Source organism: Amphiura filiformis, chromosome 17 (assembly GCF_039555335.1).
Source record: "Amphiura filiformis chromosome 17, Afil_fr2py, whole genome shotgun sequence".
NCBI classification, from domain to species: Eukaryota; Metazoa; Echinodermata; class Ophiuroidea; order Amphilepidida; family Amphiuridae; genus Amphiura; species Amphiura filiformis.
In genome coordinates, this window is record NC_092644.1 from 54,039,332 (window position 1) to 54,060,187 (window position 20,856).

Consider the following 20,856-nt stretch of genomic DNA (forward strand, 5'->3'; position numbering starts at 1 on the left):
TGGATCAATAGAACCTGTATCCGATCGACTGCACAGCGATGGTTCATCTTATTTATTCCTTGCTTCATCATCAACATTGCGATGCTCAGTTAATTGAATTAGCCTCATCGAAATGCGAAGTTCTTCACAAGCAGTGATTTTGTTTGCAGGTCATCGTAGAGAGTTCTGTGTAAGAAACTAAATTTGTTTTTGATGGCAGGCTTTCGCTAATTTTTTAACAGGTTTATATTTCCAGCGATAGCCAGACACGAAACGAAGAGATAGATTTTTCTGTGGAAAAAAAGGAAAAGAACATTGAAGAAGCAATCAAAAATGTTACACTTACCAAGACTGACATCAAAATATCAAATTCAAATAAAACGTGGAAGAAAATGTAAAAAAAAAAGGTTGGCTTGTTTGGAGTTAAAGTTTGTTTGGCTTATGGGGCTGGCATTTTCTTCGGAAGGGGGGTCCCAAATATGTCGGTGACCGTAGTCAATTTTTTTATGACCCCCCTATCGCGGGCAAATTTTTTTACGACCCCCCTATCTTGGGTCAAAAATGTTTATGACCCCCCCCCCACACCGACACCGCCTGGCTAATAATTATTTGGTGTAGCAGAGACACTAAAACGAATACACAGGATCGATACACGTGAATTGCTAAAGAATGCGCGCTGAAAATTTTGAGTCACCAGCCCTTAATAATTCTATAACCCCCCTATTTTGGGTGTTAAAAAATTATAATCCCCCTATTTTTGGTCTGAAAATTCTATGACCCTCCCCTGTATTTTTGGGACCCCCCTTCCGAAGAAAATGCCAGCCCCCCTAAGGCGGAAAAAAAATAAGACTCATAACACCATGTATTGATATAGAATGGAGTGCACGCTGTTGGGCGCAGTGCTTACTTCTTACGCTAGTTGTGCGTTGCGTAATGCGTGACTGGCGCACGCTTATGTGAATTTACACGAGTGTGAATTGGGACGCAGTACGCAGTAACAAAAAAAACCAAATAATTTCCGCCTGACTATGTGATGCCGAACAAACTTTAGACTTGGGTGTTTATACGCACAATCGTCACTGTGGTGTTGTTTATTTCAAAGTTCTACTTGGCCTATAATGTTTGGAATTATAATAATATCCTTATTTCCATTTTAATTTTTTTTTTATCATAGTTTATTAAAACTTTTTTTAAACTTTTTTGAAGATCAAAACAATATTTCACCTTGTCAAGTCACAAAACAAAACAAACAACCAAATATAAACACACTTAAGATGCTGTGCATGCAATAATTATGTTCTGGGGTGGGGGGGTAGGGCCTACGGTAAATAATGTCATGCCAAAAATTACCCCCCCCCTCTTGGCTGCCAAAATTGCTTACACAAGTTGCACCACGGCCAAATCTTTGCCTTTATGACCCCCTATCTCGCAGCTGAAATTTTATGATGACCCCCCTTCTGCCAGTAGGCCTACACAGACTCAACTGATTGTATAAAGAATGCATGTTTGGGTCCCAAAATTTTGCATTGTATAACTAAACGGTTGTGCGCACATTTTGCTTGTAAGTTAAAACAAACAAACATTTTGAGTCACCAGCCTTTAATTTTATAACCCTCCATTTCTAGTACAAAAAATTATGACGTAGATTTGCGCAAGCATGAGGGAACTTAATTGACGCGCGCAGTACCAAATGCCAAATAATTTTCACCTAAGGCTAAGCGGAACAAACCTTAGGAGCTCTTAGGCTAGCGCCAAAAAATCATCAATAATTTTTTTAATATAGGCCTAGGCCTAGGCCTAGCCCTAGGCCTATCGTAGGCCTACATTATTGGCGATGATGGCAGATAATGAATCATAAATAGGTCTATCATGGTCATGGTCAGGGTGGTCATGGATCCATGTTTCAAACGGGATTTAAAAAAAAAAATCCTACATGTACCCCCGGCATGTAGGCCCCTACCCCCGGTCCCCGCACTCCGTGCATCCGCGGGTATTCATGCTCGTCGAAAATTTCGCGAAATAGGGGGTGTTTACAGATGAAGAAACGCGATTCGCGAAACACACAAAAAAGGGGTGTTTTTTCAAACTACGTGTTCGCGAAATTGAAAAAAAGGGTATTTTCATCGAGCAGCCTACGCGTTTCTGCAGAAAAGGGTATATTCGAAATATCGTTCGCGTTTTAGCGAAAATAGGGGTATTGTCGAAGGGTAAAAATTCGCGAAATCGCTAAAAAGGGGTGTTTTTCCTTAAAACTTCGCGAAATGAGATGCAAAAGGGGGTGTTTTTAAAGTTCACCGACAAGCATGAATACCCGCGGATGCACGGAGTGCGGGGACCGGGCATGTACCCCACAAGCATCAGAATTGCAGCACAATGATTTTTGAAACACCCTGTAATTGGTGATTGGCGAAATAACAAAGTAACGCGCAATCTTTGACAATCCAAATAGGCGTGTAAACAATTACAGTGGCTTTGTACGAGATAACTGCCGACATAAAGTATCATTTTTTCCAACATTACTTTTGAAATTTAAAATTTAAAAGATTAGAGCAAACACATTTGTAAAGATAAGCCAGTCTAAATATTCATATATATTTTCAACCGGTGGCGTTTATGAAACAGTCACATGAACACATCGGTACTTTATTTGTCTACCGTCTATAAAAACATTGTGAAAATCAAGTTGTCGATGCCGTATTTTAGTTCAGAACGAAGTAAAAGAAAACAGGAATCATGGCAGATGTGTTAAGTATTCTGCGTCAGTTTAACACTAACAAGAAAGAGATTATTGAAAACAATGATCAGGTCGTTTTTGGCGAGTTTTCGTGGCCGAAGGATGCCAAAACAAACTACACAATTTATGGGTAAGTTTTGCATCTTGCAATAACCAATTCCATTTGATTTGCATCTCGATCGATTCATTTTGTATGGTGTGTGGTGTGTGCAGTATGTTGGTGTAAAAGTTGAATTCAAATTTGCCATCAAACTGCATCATTTTATATATCAAATTAAAGCCCTCGAGTAAAGAAAGCCAAGGATTATCGAACCAAGAACTGAAAACCGTTTTGTCATACATGTAGGTATGCTAGGTGAATTCAAATTTGCCATCAAACTGCACCATTTTACATATCAAATTAAAGCCCTTGAGTAAAGAAAGCCAAAACTGAAAACATTTTTGTCATAGCACTTTCCGTGATAAAGTTACATCTTGTCAAAGATTGACTTTCATCAAAAAGATTCTGCTAACAAAATTCCCCAAAACGGCATAAGGGGTGTTTCTAGATCTTAGTCTCATGGCGATAGCACTAGCAGCTTTTTTTAATGGAACTGCTATCAAAATCCCTCTAAAATTCCATGTGCGACTTGATTATAACAAAAAAAAAATCATATATTTGGGTCAAGTGAAGTATAGAAAACATATTTATGTAGGTTTCCTGGCTTCACCGACCTATTTTCGAAAAAAATTCAAATTTCTATGTAAAATAGTAAATATGCATTGTGTTTGGGCCCGGTCTCGGCGAATTTCGCTGACTGTAGCAAATGTGTTAACTAAGGTTTGCCTGGGATACCTAATACATGCATAGCACCTTCCGTAGCAAAGTTACATCTTGTCAAAGTCCATCAAAAATATTCGGCCAACATTTGGCGATCTTTCATTTTAGACCACCCGAGTTATACAATATAAGGTTAAAATTACGAATATATCAAATTAAACTTTTGCATTGAGGTTAAACATGTTTTAAGCTATACAAACATGCCTTTTATTTTGTTGAACAAGCTTTATTTTGTTTCAAAATCCATGTTTTTATCGTGATTTTTGACGTAAAGTCGTAAAAGAGCTGAATCAGTACTCCCAGTTAGCGAGTCCGGTGGATTTTGGATTTCTTCAACTAACCCCAACAAATTTGGTATCCCTGGAAAGAGCATCAAATAAGAAAGAGAATGGTGAAAAACCCAGCTCTATAGACCATTGAAGTATAAGGGAGAAAGCCCATTTTCCCTTTTGACGATGACACATTTCTGTCTGTCAACTTCTGGTACTAGATATGAAATGTTGGAAACATGCAGCATCCAATCAATAACACAGTAAAATAGCATGTCATAATGTGGCTACCGCACAAATCCGCGGATGAAACTGCCAGTAAGCTTTACAAAACAGTCTAACTATTGTCTAAAAAAACGTGATGAACGCCCGCATGCGGCATGCATGTACATGTAGTTGTAACCCAGAAGTGAATCCAACCATGTCAACTCACTTTTGCTTTAGTATTCATTCTTGTATCCATGGTCATGTGTTCGTGTTGTACTTTGAAATATGCAACATACTATTGCGGTTGGATCGCGTACAGCTGTTGTCAGCCGTGCTCATTCAATTGAAATTTCTAGTATAGTATACTTTTGTCCTCATGTTGTATCTACAATGTAGGCCAACCATGATGCATCGAACATTAAGACTGTATCCATGAAACACCTAGAACTGGCTGAACTGCTTCACTAGCTTTTCTAGTTTTCAATATTTTGACAAGTTGATGTTGAATATTCTAATATTGTTGGGCAGTAGTATACAAATACAACATGGTTTCAAGGGAAATAAAGTTGGTTTTTTAAAACTTCCGTGGTCGGGGTACGCGCTGGTGAATTGCGATCGTGTAGAAGTGACAAGGTCGCCCACTACGCGCCGCGCCGATGACCAATGGGTCAACAGGGTCAACTGGCTTGTTGTCAAGTCCATTGATCAGCCAATCAGCGTGATTGTTTATTGCTTTTGCGTTTACGCTCGTGTACGCGATACGCACAGGCACGACCACGGAAGTTTTAAAAAAACAACTTTAGTGGAAACTATTTTTCCCGAGGTGCTGGCTACAGGCCTACCACCCCTCACCCGAAGGTAGGCCAGGCTGTAGCCAGTACCAAGGGGAAAATAGTGACCCTATTTTCCTGAAAATTAGTCCCATGTAGTATTTGTTTTATTACACTTCATACATAAACATCTCAAAAAAAGTAACTGACCCCCCTTAAATAATGACAATTATTCAAAAACGGGTGATTGTATTACAAATCTGTAAAATGCGTTGGAAGCAAAATTTATTACTGCATATTTTGACACCTCATTTGAAGCAATTGACTAAATATATTGACGTCACAGCGTACAATTAAATCAATGTAGCCCAAGATTTGAAAGTTGCAGTAAATTCTATTGATTTTGCATTCAGTGTAATGGAAGGAAATCTGTGTAATTATATCTGAGTGTTTTTGTATTGTAAAATTTGTATGTTAGTGCAACTTTCAAATCTGGACCTCACTACATTAAATTGACCGGTGTTTTATTGTTTTCTTTGCTATCGTATCAAATGAGGTGTCAAAATGCGCAGAAATAAATTCTGCTTCCAACACATTTTACAGATTTGCAATACAATAGCCCGTTTTTAAATAATGGCCATTATGTAAGGGGGGTTAGTTACTTTTTTTGAGATGTTTATTTATGAGAGAATGACACCAATTCATAACATTTTAATAAGAAAATAACTTTAAATTACATTGTTAGTCTGACAAAGTCTTCTCCAAGAAGTTACAAAATAAACTGGTTTTCCACCAAAACATTAAATTCTGTTTTCTTTACCGGTAAATCCATTGCCGATTATGGCCTCAATCAATCAACTCGAGTTTCAGATTATAACACAATGGACTTACCGTATTGTTTGTAATAAACGCTCCCCTCTAATAAACGCCCAATTGACAAAAATTCCATGCTATATCGTGTGAGTAAGTTTAAAACTGGCATCAGTCAGTCAGTCTTGTCAGGGACGATCGGTAAATTGCATGGACAAAACCTGTTATGACTCGCACTTCCATCCATTCCATTGCCTAATTATGGTAGAATTTCACTAGATTCTTGCTTAATGATGTACTTACGGGTGTAATTTTGATGCATTTACCACGAAAATGATATTTTCCATGGGCGTCGCCATTAGTATAGCCGTAAATCCCTCTTTTCTACAGGAGCACCATCGGGAAATTTATCCTGATTTTTAAGTTTTCACTGACAAGGCACCTTCAATAAACGCCCCCCTTTTGGAAAAATGCAACGCCCCCGGGGCGTTTATTACAAACAATACGGTATGTTGTGGGCACATGTACATAACCATACAGGTAATATCTTGACATCAGTGATCACAATTTTCTTTTAAATATTCTATTTTGACAGTACTGGTAAGGATGGCCAACCCAAGGAGTACTACACCTTAGACTCAATCCTCTTTCTTCTCAAGAATGTACAACTTTCTCATCCCATCTATGTGCGACGTGCTGCTGTAAGTAATTTAACATTTTTGCATAAAGTTTTGCTGATCATAGTCTATAACCATGGTATATTGTGTTACATGTTAAAATGAATGCATGCTTTTGATTTCAACAAGTCAAATTTTGAATAACAATAACATACATAAACTTAAAGCCATAATATATGATTTTTGTTACATTTGAATATTTTGTTATTCTTTATCAAATAAAATGTGAATATTATATTAAGTAAAACCTGTCCATTTTAAGCTAAAATAATGAAGTCAATTGAAAAAGAAAACCTACTTACTAGATCTTGATTGCCAAACTTTGGAACTGTATGGGGGATATACCAGATATAATGAAAGTGGCTAAATTGATTTCTGCAGTCTGAGCACCTCTCAAGATTTGTGTCTATTTTAGGTTTGATTTAGAATTTGGGGAGAGCAATCCGGGCCTAGAATTGAACTTTGAACTCGGGAACTAATATTCACTAAAATTCCATCAGCCTTTTCAATTTATAACAATTTGTGACTGCATACGCCTGGGGAAAATGACTAGAAAACATACTTGTGTTATGCTGAAGTTGTGTGCAAGCCTAATTAAAGGCAAATTACAACAAAAGCTAAACTTTCATGGAAACAAGTGATTATTAGGTTTAGCTTCCTGGGCAAAACTGACCCAGGCTTCTGTTTATTGTTGATAAGCACTGCCTTTCTTGTAATGTAAGCTATCATTCAATTGCTCTTCCATTCAGGCTGACAATATTCCAGTGGTACGTCGTCCAGACAGAAGAGGACTACTTGGGTATCTCAATGGAGAGACAGGTGGGTTACATTGTTATGGAGTCTTAATCTTATACTGTTCAGCAAATTACTTCAGCAGTGTCTGTCTGCTCTGTTTGATTACCACATTAAGAACTAGGTCACGCGACACGATGCTACACAGTTTGACCAGCGAATGAGGTGCCGATGTGATTATGACATGATTCAATTAGCCAATCAGAACCCCACTTCCGTATACGCCATAAACTGCACCAAATTGGCAAACTGCTGAAGTAGTAGTACTATGTTGAAAACTATGGAAGAATATCAGTGTGACGCTAACCAGTCATGCCACTAATTCTAAAAATTGCGGTGTGTGACTTAGCACATTTAGACCCATTGCCAGCTTCCCCCCCCCTCTCCCGACATTGACAAAAACAGACCACTTTTCAGGGGAAACTGTTAAAATTTGCCCCAAAAGGTCCCAAATTAAAAATAAAAATTAATAAAGGGATGACTTATTCTTGTTTCAAATTAGCTTGAACATTTGTAGGGGTGAAGTCTGTTTTTTTTGGATGTAAGCAAATTTATTTCAGAAAATGTCCACTTGGAAATTGCAGGCTCCTCTACAAAAATACTGGCTACTCACCATCACACTGTTATAAAAAGATTGTTTCCTGAACTATTGTAGCATTGCTATTTACCAGATGAATTTGTACTTCACTTACATAATTCACACTGCTCCATGCAACCTTGAATTTACCCCATGATTTTGTCCATGGTCTTACAAATATCAAACCACTGGAATGAATTTGAGCTTTTTGTAAAACACATATGATATATCTTTTTTTTCATATACAGCCACATCAACCAGTATTGACAAAAGTGCTCCATTGGAGATTGCATTGCAGAGACCATCTCAGGGTATGTACAGTTGTAGAAACAGTAATACATCTATGTAGATTGTAGCTTAATGTAAATGGTTCATAATCATATGAGACCCATTCTCACAAAATGAACAGAAAGTTATCAGGAAAGGAAAGAAGATATGGTTCATTGAAAACAAGAATTTTTTTTCAAAATATTGAGTTGTGAACACCAAGTGAGAGCGCAATCCTCCCAAGTATGTCATTTAGGGATTCAATCATGTTTCACCGTTGTTCATCACCGTTTAACAACGATGCGTCGCGTGTCGTCTGCGTGGTTTTTAGCGAGGGCAGCTTTAGCTGCCCGAGCGGTAAACTATGCAGACGCGCCGACGCGAAGTTGTTAAACGGTGATGAACAACGGTGAAACATGATTGAATCCTTTCAACAACGAAAAGAGGCTAAATATCGTATAATCCACGATTATTTTACGAGGAATATCAGTTAATCATTGCCACTCAGCCTTACAAAAACTTCGATGATTTCTCTTTTGATATCAGCAATAAAACTACAGAATAAACGGCAATGTTTAGCCGCTACCTGAAAAATATTGAATTCAACTTGTTCCAGGCATGACGAATTTTACGCGCTCTCGCGTAACGCGTAGTCTCGCTCGCGTTCGCGTATACGCTACAGTAAAAGTGTGGTTTCATCACGGTTTAACAACGGTTGGCCCCTGTACAAAGGTATAGGAAGAGTTGTTGAATTGAAAGTTAATGATCCAGATATTATGAATCTGGACATAACTCACAAATAAAGATGTGCAACTTCCCTCTCATTTTATGGGAACAGGTCTCATATTTAAATGCAGTACTTGTGCACTTTGCCAATTAGAATTATCTTAAGGCCAGAGTAATGGAAGACACATTCGTCCACGCCCGAATTTGAGATTTCTTGATTTTTATCAACACTAAGATGTATTCTTTCACTTGAAACTGATAAAATACAACTTGTTAATATTTACACGTATTTTTGCTTGATTTATTTCACTCTTTTCAACTCTAAAAAGTCACATGGCTCAAGACAGCTTAGTAAATTGGCGGAAATAATGAGTCAGAAATGCTTGAATCTGAAATATTGTGATTACACTTTCATGGGCGGCGTGACGCGGCGCAACTCTCTTGCGTATGTCCAACGCAGTCAAGGCGCATTTGGTATGTTTTTAACGCCGGCAAATGCGGTGTAACAAAACACAAATTTGCAGTCAAAATGCCACTTAGATTTTTCAATTATGTTGAATTTTGGCAGACTAAAAGCAGACATTATAAATTCATGGTTGCAAAAAGATGCATATTAAGCCCATGCACCAGGTACAGCTTTTTACATCCGTGAAAGTCTTGCCGTTTTAAAATATAAGGACATTTTGTGCATAATTTTGACATTTTTTTACTAAAACATCGATTTCTCAAAGTTCACTTTTGACAATATTGCACGATTTTTGTGACAAGATAACTCGAAAAATATGCAAGCAAAAGGTAAACTTTTTGCACTATCGTTTAGAGTACATCAAAGTCTAGGGAAGGTTTTCTCATTTTTCAAAATATTTAAAAAAAAAAAAAATATACACCATTATGTGCAATTTTTAGCTGAATAGAATGACAAAATTGCTTTTTTCACATGTTTTTTTCAATATTTCAAAAAAGAGACAATTTCAAAAAATAAAAAACCTTCCCTAAGTTCATGTCTCTTCTTCATTAAAAGCTAACTGATTTTTTTTTACTCCGAACTGATTTTTTTTTAAGTTGTCACAAAAAAATTGGGGTAAAAAAGCGATTTTTTGTGATTTTATCAAAAACTCGAGATTTTTGAAAAAATCTGACGTCACCATGGGATTCCTTGACTCATTTCCTTTCCAAAAATGTATAGTTTTATATACTTTGGAGATACAATTCAGAAATAATGATGCTCGAAAAGGTCCATGTTCTCTCCCATTACTCTGCCCTTAACACATCTTTGAAACAGTTGTTACCATCTTGTTTTAGTGCATATGAGGAGGGGTTAAAGTGAACTCAATATACCTGGTATGGGAAATTAAATGGAGCATGTTGTGATCACACTTACATACCATTTTGGATCTGCCTTGTTTTTTGTCTAAGAATGGTGATAAGAGATTGAAACTATTAAAAGCACAGCACAAGTTTTATCTTCATGATCCTTCTAAGAAAGTCAGATTTCATCCTTTGTTAGTTACTTGTTTTTGTCAACTCATCTCTTGTCCCATTTAGTAAAGAGAACAATAGATGACACTGGGCATGATCCTTCCAAGAAAGTCAGATTTGAAGAGGAGCAGGTCAGACAGGATAAGGTAAGAACTTTAAAAAAGATTTATATTATCTTACTTTTGTATATTATTATAATTATAGGCTGTAACACAGATCTATACAAGTGCAGTACCTTAGTAAGCCTACATTTAGATTAACCATTGCAGCCAGGATCAGCTACCAGAGTTTCTTATTCTAAATTATGATATGGGCTTTATTGATGAGATTCATCAGGATCGTTCAAAGTCAAGTTAAATTATTGAGATTCTGGTAACAGATCCAAGAAAATTAAGTACTCACTCGATATATTTAAAATTTAAAATTGATCAATTTAAAATGATATGGGCTGTCTCAAACTTGTACTGTCACACACCAAAGTATAGCACCTTACTGTTGAGCTGATTGGACTTGATTGAAAGTATTATTTTGAATGGATACCAACTTAGATCATTGGGATAAATTTAATGAACTACATCAACTTTCACAAAAATGTAAATACATGTAACCCTTAATGAGGACTATGAAAAGTATCAGCATTTATCAGATTCTAGCATTTTTGTTATTAGGTGACTTTTTCATTGTTTTTCACCTGTTTCTAAATCAAATTCACAGAAAATGGTGCAAAAACATGTTTTTCAGTGTCTTTTGTCATGACCTGTTTTCATGTCTGATAATGTTTCTATTCATTTTGTGACTTGTAGGAACGTCTGGCTGCACGCCTGGAAGCTCCCAAAGAGGGCGCTGTGGTTACCATCGACCAAATCCGATCTTTATCCGAGACCATGTCTGTAGAGAAGATCGCTGCCATCAAAGCTAAGATGAGAGCTAAAAAGAGAACCACAATTCCCAAAGTGGATGATGATGACTTAGGCACTGGAATTTTAGAACAGCGTAGTTTTATTGACGCTGAAGTGGATGTTACAAGAGATATTATGAGTAGGGAGAGATTATGGCGAACCAGACATTCAGTATTGCGTAGTACCGGCAAGGTGTGTACAAGGATAAGTTGTTTTGGTTTTTTTGGGTTTTTTTTTTTAGAAGTTTGGAACTCTTGTCATCTTGATAATATTCTGGTTTAATGGTGTAATCTGAATCCAGGAATTATAACGAAAGTGGCCATTGTACATATAGAATAAAAGCAAGTGGTGAATAAGTTAACAGCAATTGTACTAGAAATTTCATTTGAATGAACACAGCTGACAACAGCTTGATGATTCTCCGCGTATACTGTGTGATGAACGCCCGTGTGTATGTAACCCAGAAGTGAATCCAACCATGTCAACTCACTCGTGATTGGTTAGTATTTTCATTATTGTATCCACGGTTGTGCGTTCGCATTGTACTTTAAAATATGCGACATACTATCGCGGTCGGATCCGCTTACAGCTGTTGGCAGCTATGTTAATTCAATTGAAATTTTTAATATTGCGTACTTTTGTCCCTAAGTTGTATCTAGGCAACCCATGATGCATCGAACATTAAGACTGTATTGAAAGACCTAAAACTGCTTCACTGGCTGTTTAGTTCTTTTTTTAAAAGTAATTCCACTTGTTTTGAGTTTGTAATGAGTATAGGAGGAAAGTAACATGTTTTTTGAATGAGATATTACAGTTTTCTCTATTTATCTAAGATTGTATCCTGTCGTACAAGTAAATAATTGATTGAAAATAAATTTCGATATTTTGATATTTGTTTTTTATCTGTAGGATTTTTCCAAGAACATCTTTGCAATTCTACAATCAGTAAAAGCAAGAGAAGAAGGTAAACAGGGCAAAGCCACCAATGGAACGCAACCTCCACAACAAACACCATCAGCACAACAGGTATGAACATGGACATTGAAAGAATACTCACCATTGTAGATTTCTGTACCTTTGAAAAATGGATTAGTACTTAACTCTTTAGATTGATGTTCACATAATGTTAAGTGTGAACTAGGAATTGGGCTTGTTTAAGCCAGTTAATTTTAAGCAGTAAAAAAGTGAATTATTGGTAACTATATATGTAAGGTTATTTTGTGCTCACCAAATGTATAGTTTTATATTATTGCTTTGCAAACATAGAATTAGAGCCAATGGAATAATGAGAAATTAAATGAAGAGGGTGGCGCAACATACATGGTGATGCAAGGAACACAAAAGCATAGTGCAAAAGGATACCATCTAGGTGTTTATCCTATGTGCTATGAAAATAAAACAAGGCTTCAATGTAAATTCTTATTTTGTATGATTTTGTTTTGTTAGGATGCACCAAGAAAGAAACCAGTTGCACAGTCCATGTACAATCGTTACGATCAGGAAAGATTTCATGGCAAAGAAGGTAAGTTAAAGATTTCTTTTGCCTAAAGGTTACACACTCAGACACAGTGGTGGCACCTTTTTCCGATGTCCCCATGGTTCATGTGAGTACTTGTGTCCATCGTAGGGATGTTAATCCTTCAGTCCCAGGTATCATGTATAAAGAGTCGCACTGGTACATGTATATCACAGTCAGTTTAGAAAAGAGAAGGGGCTGACTGTTCCAATCCGTCCCGGTTTGTTTACATGGAGCCAGTGTTCGAATTAGAAAAACATCTGCCATGCACCTGTGCATGTAGTTCAGCATCTCTACATGCACCAGAGATATGTTACATGCACATTGACAATTTTTATGAGCTGTGATAGGCAAATAACCAAATATGCAATATTTTAAGATTAGCATTGCTATTTCGGCACCCTTCTGCTTTTAAAAGCAGTAATATCTAAATATCACAGTCAGTTTGGAAAAGAGTAGGGTGTTTACCCTGGCTGTCCAAAATCATTCCGGTTTGTTTATCATGTGGAGCCCTTCAGATTAGCATAGCTATTAGGGTACCCTTATTCTTATTTATTTAAGCAAATCAAAATAAATAAATAAATAAATACTGGTTACAGGTCAGTATAGTACATTTTGAATGAAGTTGTGGGTACATCTGCATTCATGTAATATTTTGTTATATTTCAAAAGTCCTATGAATTCTGCATTGCAAATAATGTTACTTAATATAGTCTGTTATATTTTTTACTTGCAGATACTGAGGGATTCAAAATTGATACCATGGGTACATACCACGGTATGACACTCAAATCTGTAACGGTAAGTTTCTTACGGTTTCTCAAGGTCCTCTTTCTATATGGTATGTAAGCACTGACAAAACTGTGCCAATATTAGACTGCTCTGCATTCCCCTTTTAATAAACAATTCACACCATGCATAAAACACAACACATCCCCAGTGACTGCTATGCCCACAGAAATCGGGGGGACAGCAGGTTTTCGGGAGTGAGCAACCAAAATTGAAGATAGATATTGAATCAGAACAGGCTAAGTGGCGTTTCCATGGTCAGCTGGAATACAGGGATGATAAATTAAAAGGGTCTAATACAGTAGACTATGCCAATATGGGCAGAACATGTCACAGAGTCTGCATAGCAGATTGTATAGCATACAAATCACAGAGGGGCCCTAAAATACTTAGTTCAGTATACACAATTAATATTAAAAATCTGAAGTACATGATACGGTGAGACACATTCATCCATGCTCATATTGAGATTTCCTTACACTTATAAACATTAAGATGTATTTTTTCACTTGAAACTGGTAAAATATAACTTTTTAATATTTCCAACCATTTTTTTTTCTTGATTTAAAAATCACTATTTTACTCTTACCTACTCTAATAAATCCCATGGCTCAAGACAGCTAAACCAAATTGGTAGGAAATTATAAGTCCAGAATGTGCAAATGCAAAGGGAGGGCGAGTTAGCGCAGCGGTAGTACCCTCGCTTTGCACCACTGAGGTCCCGGGTTCAAGCCCGGGCGAGGCCAAGGACTCGTGTGCACTTGGTTTATCCCGATTCCATGCTCGCTCTCGCAGGTTTTCTCCGGGATCTCCGGTTTCCTCCTGTATCGCAAGAATCGGTGATTAGTTGTTTGGTTATCAAAACTTCCTTCACCCAATGGAATTTGGGGAGCTGCACAGATAATTGGTGGATGTTACAATCTAAATGCGGATAGGTGTGCGCCGTTCGGCAGCAACCTAGTTGATGCGATCTGATTGTGATGATTCACCATTGCAGCGAAATTACAGCGCTTTGAGTCCTCTAAGATTTGGAGAAAGGCGCTTTATAAATTTATTTATTTATTTATTGTAATAACGTGCGCTAATGGCTTTGCATGACCAGCTCAAACCGGCACCATAATACTCTTGTAACCATTTCAAAAATATGTTTTCATAGTTGATGACTTGTTTTTATTATAGGAAGGAGTGAGTGCACCAGTACGTAAGGCACAGCCACCCCCTCAGCAGCAAGCAGCTCCAGTAGCTATGCCTATGGCTGTACCAAGCCAATCACCCAAATCCCCACAGCCGTCTAAAAGGGTGTCTCGTACTCCTATAATTATCATCCCTGCTGCTACAACGTCACTTATTACACTCTACAATGCCAAGGATATCCTGCAAGATCTTAAGTGAGTCTGGATTTGTAAGATTCACTCAAATCAAAATATTTGAAACAGTTCAAAGATGTATTTGTTAAGGCAAAAAAATAAATTGTTTGTCTGCCCTCAAGAGACAAAAATTTGGAGGGTCGGTAGGTTGATATTTTTTTTTCCATGTGCTCTTCTTCTATTTTGACATAGAGAAAGTAAAACCACAGTTACAGTGTAACTAAAGCTATTGAACACCTGATGTGGCTTCAAAACACTCAAAATATAAACTTAGAAATTATTACTACACTTTTGGAACTGAAAAAGTGTAAAAATTATGAAATTTTATGAGGTTTTTAAATTTATAAAATATTGACCCAAGATTTTCATGATTTTTGGGTTAGTCGCTTGTGGGCAAACAAACAATTTACGGTATTACATCTCATCCAAGATCCATCAGGCTGACTGATCAGGTACTGAACTATTGACTTAACTGAACCTTTCCAGGACCTATGACGCAACGATCAGAAAAGTGCCTTGACAATTCTCCTGTGACGTCACTCCTACCATGTCACATGTCAATAGTTCAGTGCCTGATCAGTCAGCCTGATGATGCATCTCGGATGAGACGTGATACCAGATCTATTAATAATAGTCAGTATTAATAATAGTCAGTTCAGATAAACAGATTTATATTTTGTTTTATCTGGTCTTAGATGGACTTGTCAAGCTTTGAGATTTAAAGTGAGTGAGTACAACGCTTGCGTAGGGCTCACCTTTTAGTTGCCCATCCGAGTGCAAGTTATAGCTCACCTTATAAAATCCCCCACTCTTTAACTTCTTCACAAGTGCAGTTTATAGCACACCTGGCAGTTCGCCTTAACATTTCAAGGAGTGAGATTTATTGCACATATTTTCAAACCTCAAAGCCTGACTTGTGAGTGTGAGATACAGGCAAAATAAAAAACAAATACATCAAAAAATTTGGTACTGTAAAATACTATAATAACCTTGCAACCAAGTACTCTAGTTCTAGGGTTGTAATAATTTCAGCAATAGCATGCTTAGTTACAGTGCAAGTTGATGATGATGATGATCAAAGCAAACTTTTTAAGATTTTAAAATTTGGGAGTGAAGAAAACAATATTTAACTTTCTATATAAATCTCTCGAATTTTGTATTTAGATTTGTAACAACAGAACAGAAGAAATCACAAGGTACTAGGAAGGAAAACGATGTCCTGATCCAAAGAAGAAAAGATGATGGTAGTACAGTTCCCTACAGAGTCATCGATACAATTACAAAACTTACACCACAGGACTGGTAAGCTAAATAGTAACTACATTCCACGAAAAAAAGGTTGGCACACTTTGCCTGTCTTTTGGTATATCTCTGCCCCCGCTCCCCCAATGCAATGTTGGACCAAGCCATGTTGTCATCAGGTCCGTGAGACACTCCAACATTGAAAGATGGGGAGCGGGGAAGGGTGAGATATAGGAGTTTCACTCACCTCTCCCATTTTGATAGGGCACACATTTCCATTGTTTAGTGCAAGTGTGCCAACTATTTTTTTCCTGGATTGTAGTACCCTGCATTGTGGCTTATTGCTTATAATCACTTAAAAGGACTTATACTTTGTTTCAGTTCAAGTTTAGTAGTGACGTAGGTACGTATATCAACTCATGCATGCAAAGCTAATCTTGCAGAGCATATAGACATCTGTAAAAGGACAGTTTGTTAGCAAAAGGCACTGACAACACTACCAAACTCAGATGAAATGAAATGTAGATCCTACTGGTATACATTGATCATAATTAGTTACATTTTGACCAGTGACATATATTGTGACTTTCTCCAGCTCTTGCATCACTGTTCCTGTAAGTTGTAAACATAATGGATTGTAGCTTTGGTGCAAGTTGTAAAACAGATTATTGACTCACTACCTTAAGACAATTACAGGCATTTTGGGTACCTTCATTATGTTACTGTGATGATTAAGAAACAAAATGTGCCAAGCTAACATGGCATTAGCTAATAATCCAATAAATGATCAAAGTCTTAGCCATAGATTGTAAGTGAGGACACTTGCATGCACACCCCTCCCCACACTGTTTGTAAATACCTGCAAACAAGGACCTCATTCTGCATATGAATTAATCCTATATAACCGAGGACACACACACCTGATTTCAATCAACACACTGTGGACCTACCCCACACACACCCGACAACTTTCTATCCAACCGTGACCTATGCTGAACCCCCCAAACGTGGACCACATGCATTTTTATGTTATTTACATTGTCCTGATTATAGCCAGCAACCATGGACGTCCACAGTTGCAGTTGCGTCCAAGGTTGCGATTATGTGTATCGTAATCTAGGTCTGTGTTTGTAGGTAGTTGCAAACGCATGCACACACCCATGTACCCCCACACATGCTTGCATAAAGACATCATTACTTATGATTACCATTTGTCTGATTTCAGGGATCGTGTTGTAGCAGTATTTGTGCAAGGTCCAGCTTGGCAGTTTAAAGGCTGGCCATGGCTAGCATCAGGAGGCTCACCAGTAGACATATTTGAAAGAAGTAAGTTGGTTTCACCAAAAACAGTGTATTAGATAATTTGAAATAAAGAGTAACAGAATAAAGATGATTTGGACTCTTTCAATTAATAAAACCACATGGAATGCCAATTCTCCCCCAGGTCATAGTACTCATAATTGTAGCACAATCTGATTTAATTGGAACAAAGTGGGTTAATATTGAAATTGAGATATAGGGAAAATTTAGGAGCAAAAAATACACAGAAGTGGGCACTTTGCAACTAATTTTGCTACAGACTTAGCTGAGAGAATGATTTGAAGCTAGAGACTTGGGGTACTGAGGAAATTAGTAATGGTTAGTAATGGTAATAGCTCAATGTTAAACATTTTGACTTTAGTCAGATTGGATCAGATTTTGACACAATTAACCATAATTTCCTGATATTTCCTGAAATCCTTAAATAAATCCCTAATTCATCAACACAAGTGCACATTCTCAAATCCATTGCATGTGCTACATAGTGGTGTTTCACCTTTGTGGCATGACACAGGTTGTAGAATATGCAAAGGCATTGAACATGCACACTGGTGTTGATAACACAGTCTTGGTTTCATTTACAATGGATCTTGGGTATTACTAAACTTCTCTTTGTTTTTTGACTTGTAGTATATACTTTCATTTTTTAAATTTGACTGGTTTAACACTATCTATAGAGGACGTCAGCGTGACGTCATATGCCGCCATCTTGTGGGTACACGCTGCGATGGTTGTTCGATCTCCATGTGTGAACAGCAAAATCACCGCGTTAAATGCGTGATAACAGCTGCGTGACAAGCTGCGCCCTGCGCGTAGTGTCCGACGCATGAACACGCAGATCATTAGTACCCACAAGATGGCGAAAGGCTGACGGCCTCTATACATGTAAACATTTCACTTGAATGAACACAGCTGTATGCAATCCAACATTCCAACTGCGATCTTATTTCAAAATACAGTGTGAACACCTTGCATACTTAATGAAAATTCTAGCCAATCACAAGTGAGTTGGATTCACATCATGCATTTCTGCATTATGCGCCTACATGCATTCATTATACAGTGTACGCGGATATTCATCATGCTGTTGGCAGCTATGTAATTTTAACCATAATTATTTTTCCCGGACGCAATGTAGAATATCAATAATCAGTTGCAATTTTACATCAATTTTTTTAAACAAATTTAAATGTATTTGTTTGTTTGCTTTGCCTTACAGTCCGTGCCTTTCATCTCAAGTTTGATGAGTTTAAATTAGATTCAAATGTAGCCAAGTGGAATGTGTGTATTCTAGACCTGAGTAAGATTAAACGGCATTTGGACAGAGCCAATTTGCTACTATTCTGGCAGGTGCTAGACAAGTAAGTATAGGAGATGAATTCCATGCATATCATATGGACGACATGACCTTAATCTTTCAAATGGGCCAACTTAATTTGTGTGTGGGACTGTAAAGTCATGTCTTCCATAGGGGGTGTATGGATTTCAACTGGAATAGCCAAATGCTGGCAGAATATTTTAGTAACATTTCAATGAGTGCACAAAGGTTACCAGAAAATGTAATGTTGGGCTATATAAAGATTACAAAACATTTGAAAGAAAATTTCAAAACATTATGTTGCCACAGTGTTTTAAACTAATGTTAATTAAAAGTGTAAATAATGTTTTCTTTCAAAACATGTTTCACTGTCGGTCTTAAAACATTTTGGTTACTGGGAACGCTTCCTTGGATATGCCTTGTTAGCACAATAATTCAAATTTCAAAGTGAAACAACTCAACAATTCAAATAAGTTGGCACTTTGAAATTTGGAGAGATCAATCAAGTCTTAAATAAGTCTTCAGGTGCAACAAATAAGACTTGAATGAGAGAACCAAGAAGTGTGTGACATGTTTGAAATTAACTATGTCATCTATAAAATGGGAATAAGTTTAAAAAAGTGAGGGAAAACGATGATGCTTAATTTTGAATTGTCTTAAATAAATTCACATTGTTCATACAATCATATATTTTATTTTCATATCATTTCTACAGATACATGGTAAAATACAAGGCTCATCTTAGATTCTAATCTCAGAAGTTGAGATGTATGTATGTATGTATGTATATTCCTGTGGAATCATGTCAGCCGGCCAGCAAGCTACTGAGATTTTACTGACTGTATATATATACTCCTGTATAAGACAATTTCTTATTGAAGAGACAGTATACATTGTACCGATTTGTTGGTATCCACTTGTATCTTGATATATATCATGGCAATGAGACTAAACAAGCCAAGGGGGCATTTACAAGTTGTTTCAAAGCCACTTGTCTGTATCAGAAGCTTGGATTGAGTGAAGTTGTAGGGATGAACGGTTTAAAATAAGATGTTATTGGGTATATCTTCTTAACAATAGCTTATGATGTATCAGTTCTGAAAACAACATGACTTTTGTATGACCCATCGCATTGCAAACTGCAGTTGTTGGTAACTAGCATTTAGAGAATTAACGATAGAGGATAGGCAGAGCCAATCCAATATTTTCTGTAGTGACTGCCGGTGCAGCCGGTATCCTTTAAAATAAAATGTTGGACCTGTCTGTTATTATTAAATATTGGACCTGCCTACTATCCTCTACCATGCAGTAGAGGATAGTAAAAACACAAATTTCTATCATTTATTCTTCTTAAGTCAGTTAAATATTATTTTAATAACTATAAAATATAGTATTAAGCATAAATTACTCGCCTATATTTTAATGTGAACAAAACTTTTTTACATCTTCATGTCTTTAGTTACGAGTAGCCTACACACTACATAAGCGTAAATCTACGAGCATGTTCTTTGTCATCAATATTTGTGGTGACGTAGGGTTATCTATAGCCTGATAGACGACACCCAAAATCATGTGATTGTCCAATCAGGTTTTGTGTTTACAAACTAGTTCACACCCTCTGAATAAGAATTACAGATAATATAAAAAATATGCATCAAAAATAAAGAAAATAACAAGGTTAATGTACTAAAAAATCAATATTCTATATCTGTCATCAATGTGTGAGATGTCATATTTTAGAGAAGAAATAATTCTGTGACTTGGTTAAGAAATATAAATGTGCATTTTTGAAGGCAACTGGCATGTATTGATGCGATACGTCACATATTGTGTGATGGAAGGCAAGGTTGTATTTACTGCAGTGGCGTAGCCAGGATTTTGGAACCGAGGGGGCACAACTTGTAAATGTACCGACGGAAATATTTTTTGCCGACGGAAGTTGTGATTTGTTGACCCAAAGTTTTTTTCATGGTTTGAAAAAGTGAAGAGCAAAAAAAAAAAAAAAGGATATTAGGCGGTACCAACATAAAAACACATGTCACCCTGGGTAAAAAATAGTCTATTGTTAACCTGATTTTTTTTTCAACAACGCCTTCCGTCTACCTACGGCCTTACAGGGGGGGCACTGGCCCCCTGCCCCCCCCACTGGCTACACCAATGATTTACTGGTCAATCGTGTTGATGAATCAGCAGGACATGCTACAGTTTTTTTTGACAGAGAAGAACAGCATTTGTTTACATTTTGAGAGCGTGCACTGCAGAGCATAACACTGAATTGGTGTTCTGATTGGCTGAATC

At 37.0% G+C, this 20,856-nt stretch overlaps 1 protein-coding gene across 1 annotated transcript; it reads left to right on the forward strand.

Moving 5' to 3' along the window:
- Positions 1-2,648: 2,648 nt before the first annotated feature.
- On the forward strand, positions 2,649-20,621 carry LOC140137987 (parafibromin-like). Its single transcript, XM_072159816.1, has 14 exons — positions 2,649-2,843; positions 6,185-6,290; positions 7,016-7,085; positions 7,884-7,946; positions 10,174-10,253; positions 10,911-11,198; positions 11,916-12,032; positions 12,453-12,528; positions 13,259-13,323; positions 14,491-14,699; positions 15,843-15,980; positions 17,146-17,246; positions 18,460-18,601; positions 19,274-20,621. Exons 1-14 carry the CDS (start codon positions 2,713-2,715, stop codon positions 19,308-19,310), a joined length of 1,623 nt encoding a protein of 540 aa, XP_072015917.1. The 5' UTR covers positions 2,649-2,712; the 3' UTR covers positions 19,311-20,621.
- The last annotated feature ends 235 nt before the right edge of the window (positions 20,622-20,856 follow it).

Bases quoted from the DNA above. Each gene is read 5' to 3' on its own strand.
- LOC140137987 (XM_072159816.1), top strand. From the start codon at position 2,713: ATGGCAGATGTGTTAAGTATTCTGCGTCAGTTTAACACTAACAAGAAA. The intron at 7,947-10,173 runs GTATGTACAGTT...TGTCCCATTTAG, and splicing joins ATTGCAGAGACCATCTCAGG to TAAAGAGAACAATAGATGAC. The intron at 15,981-17,145 runs GTAAGCTAAATA...GTCTGATTTCAG, and splicing joins AAACTTACACCACAGGACTG to GGATCGTGTTGTAGCAGTAT.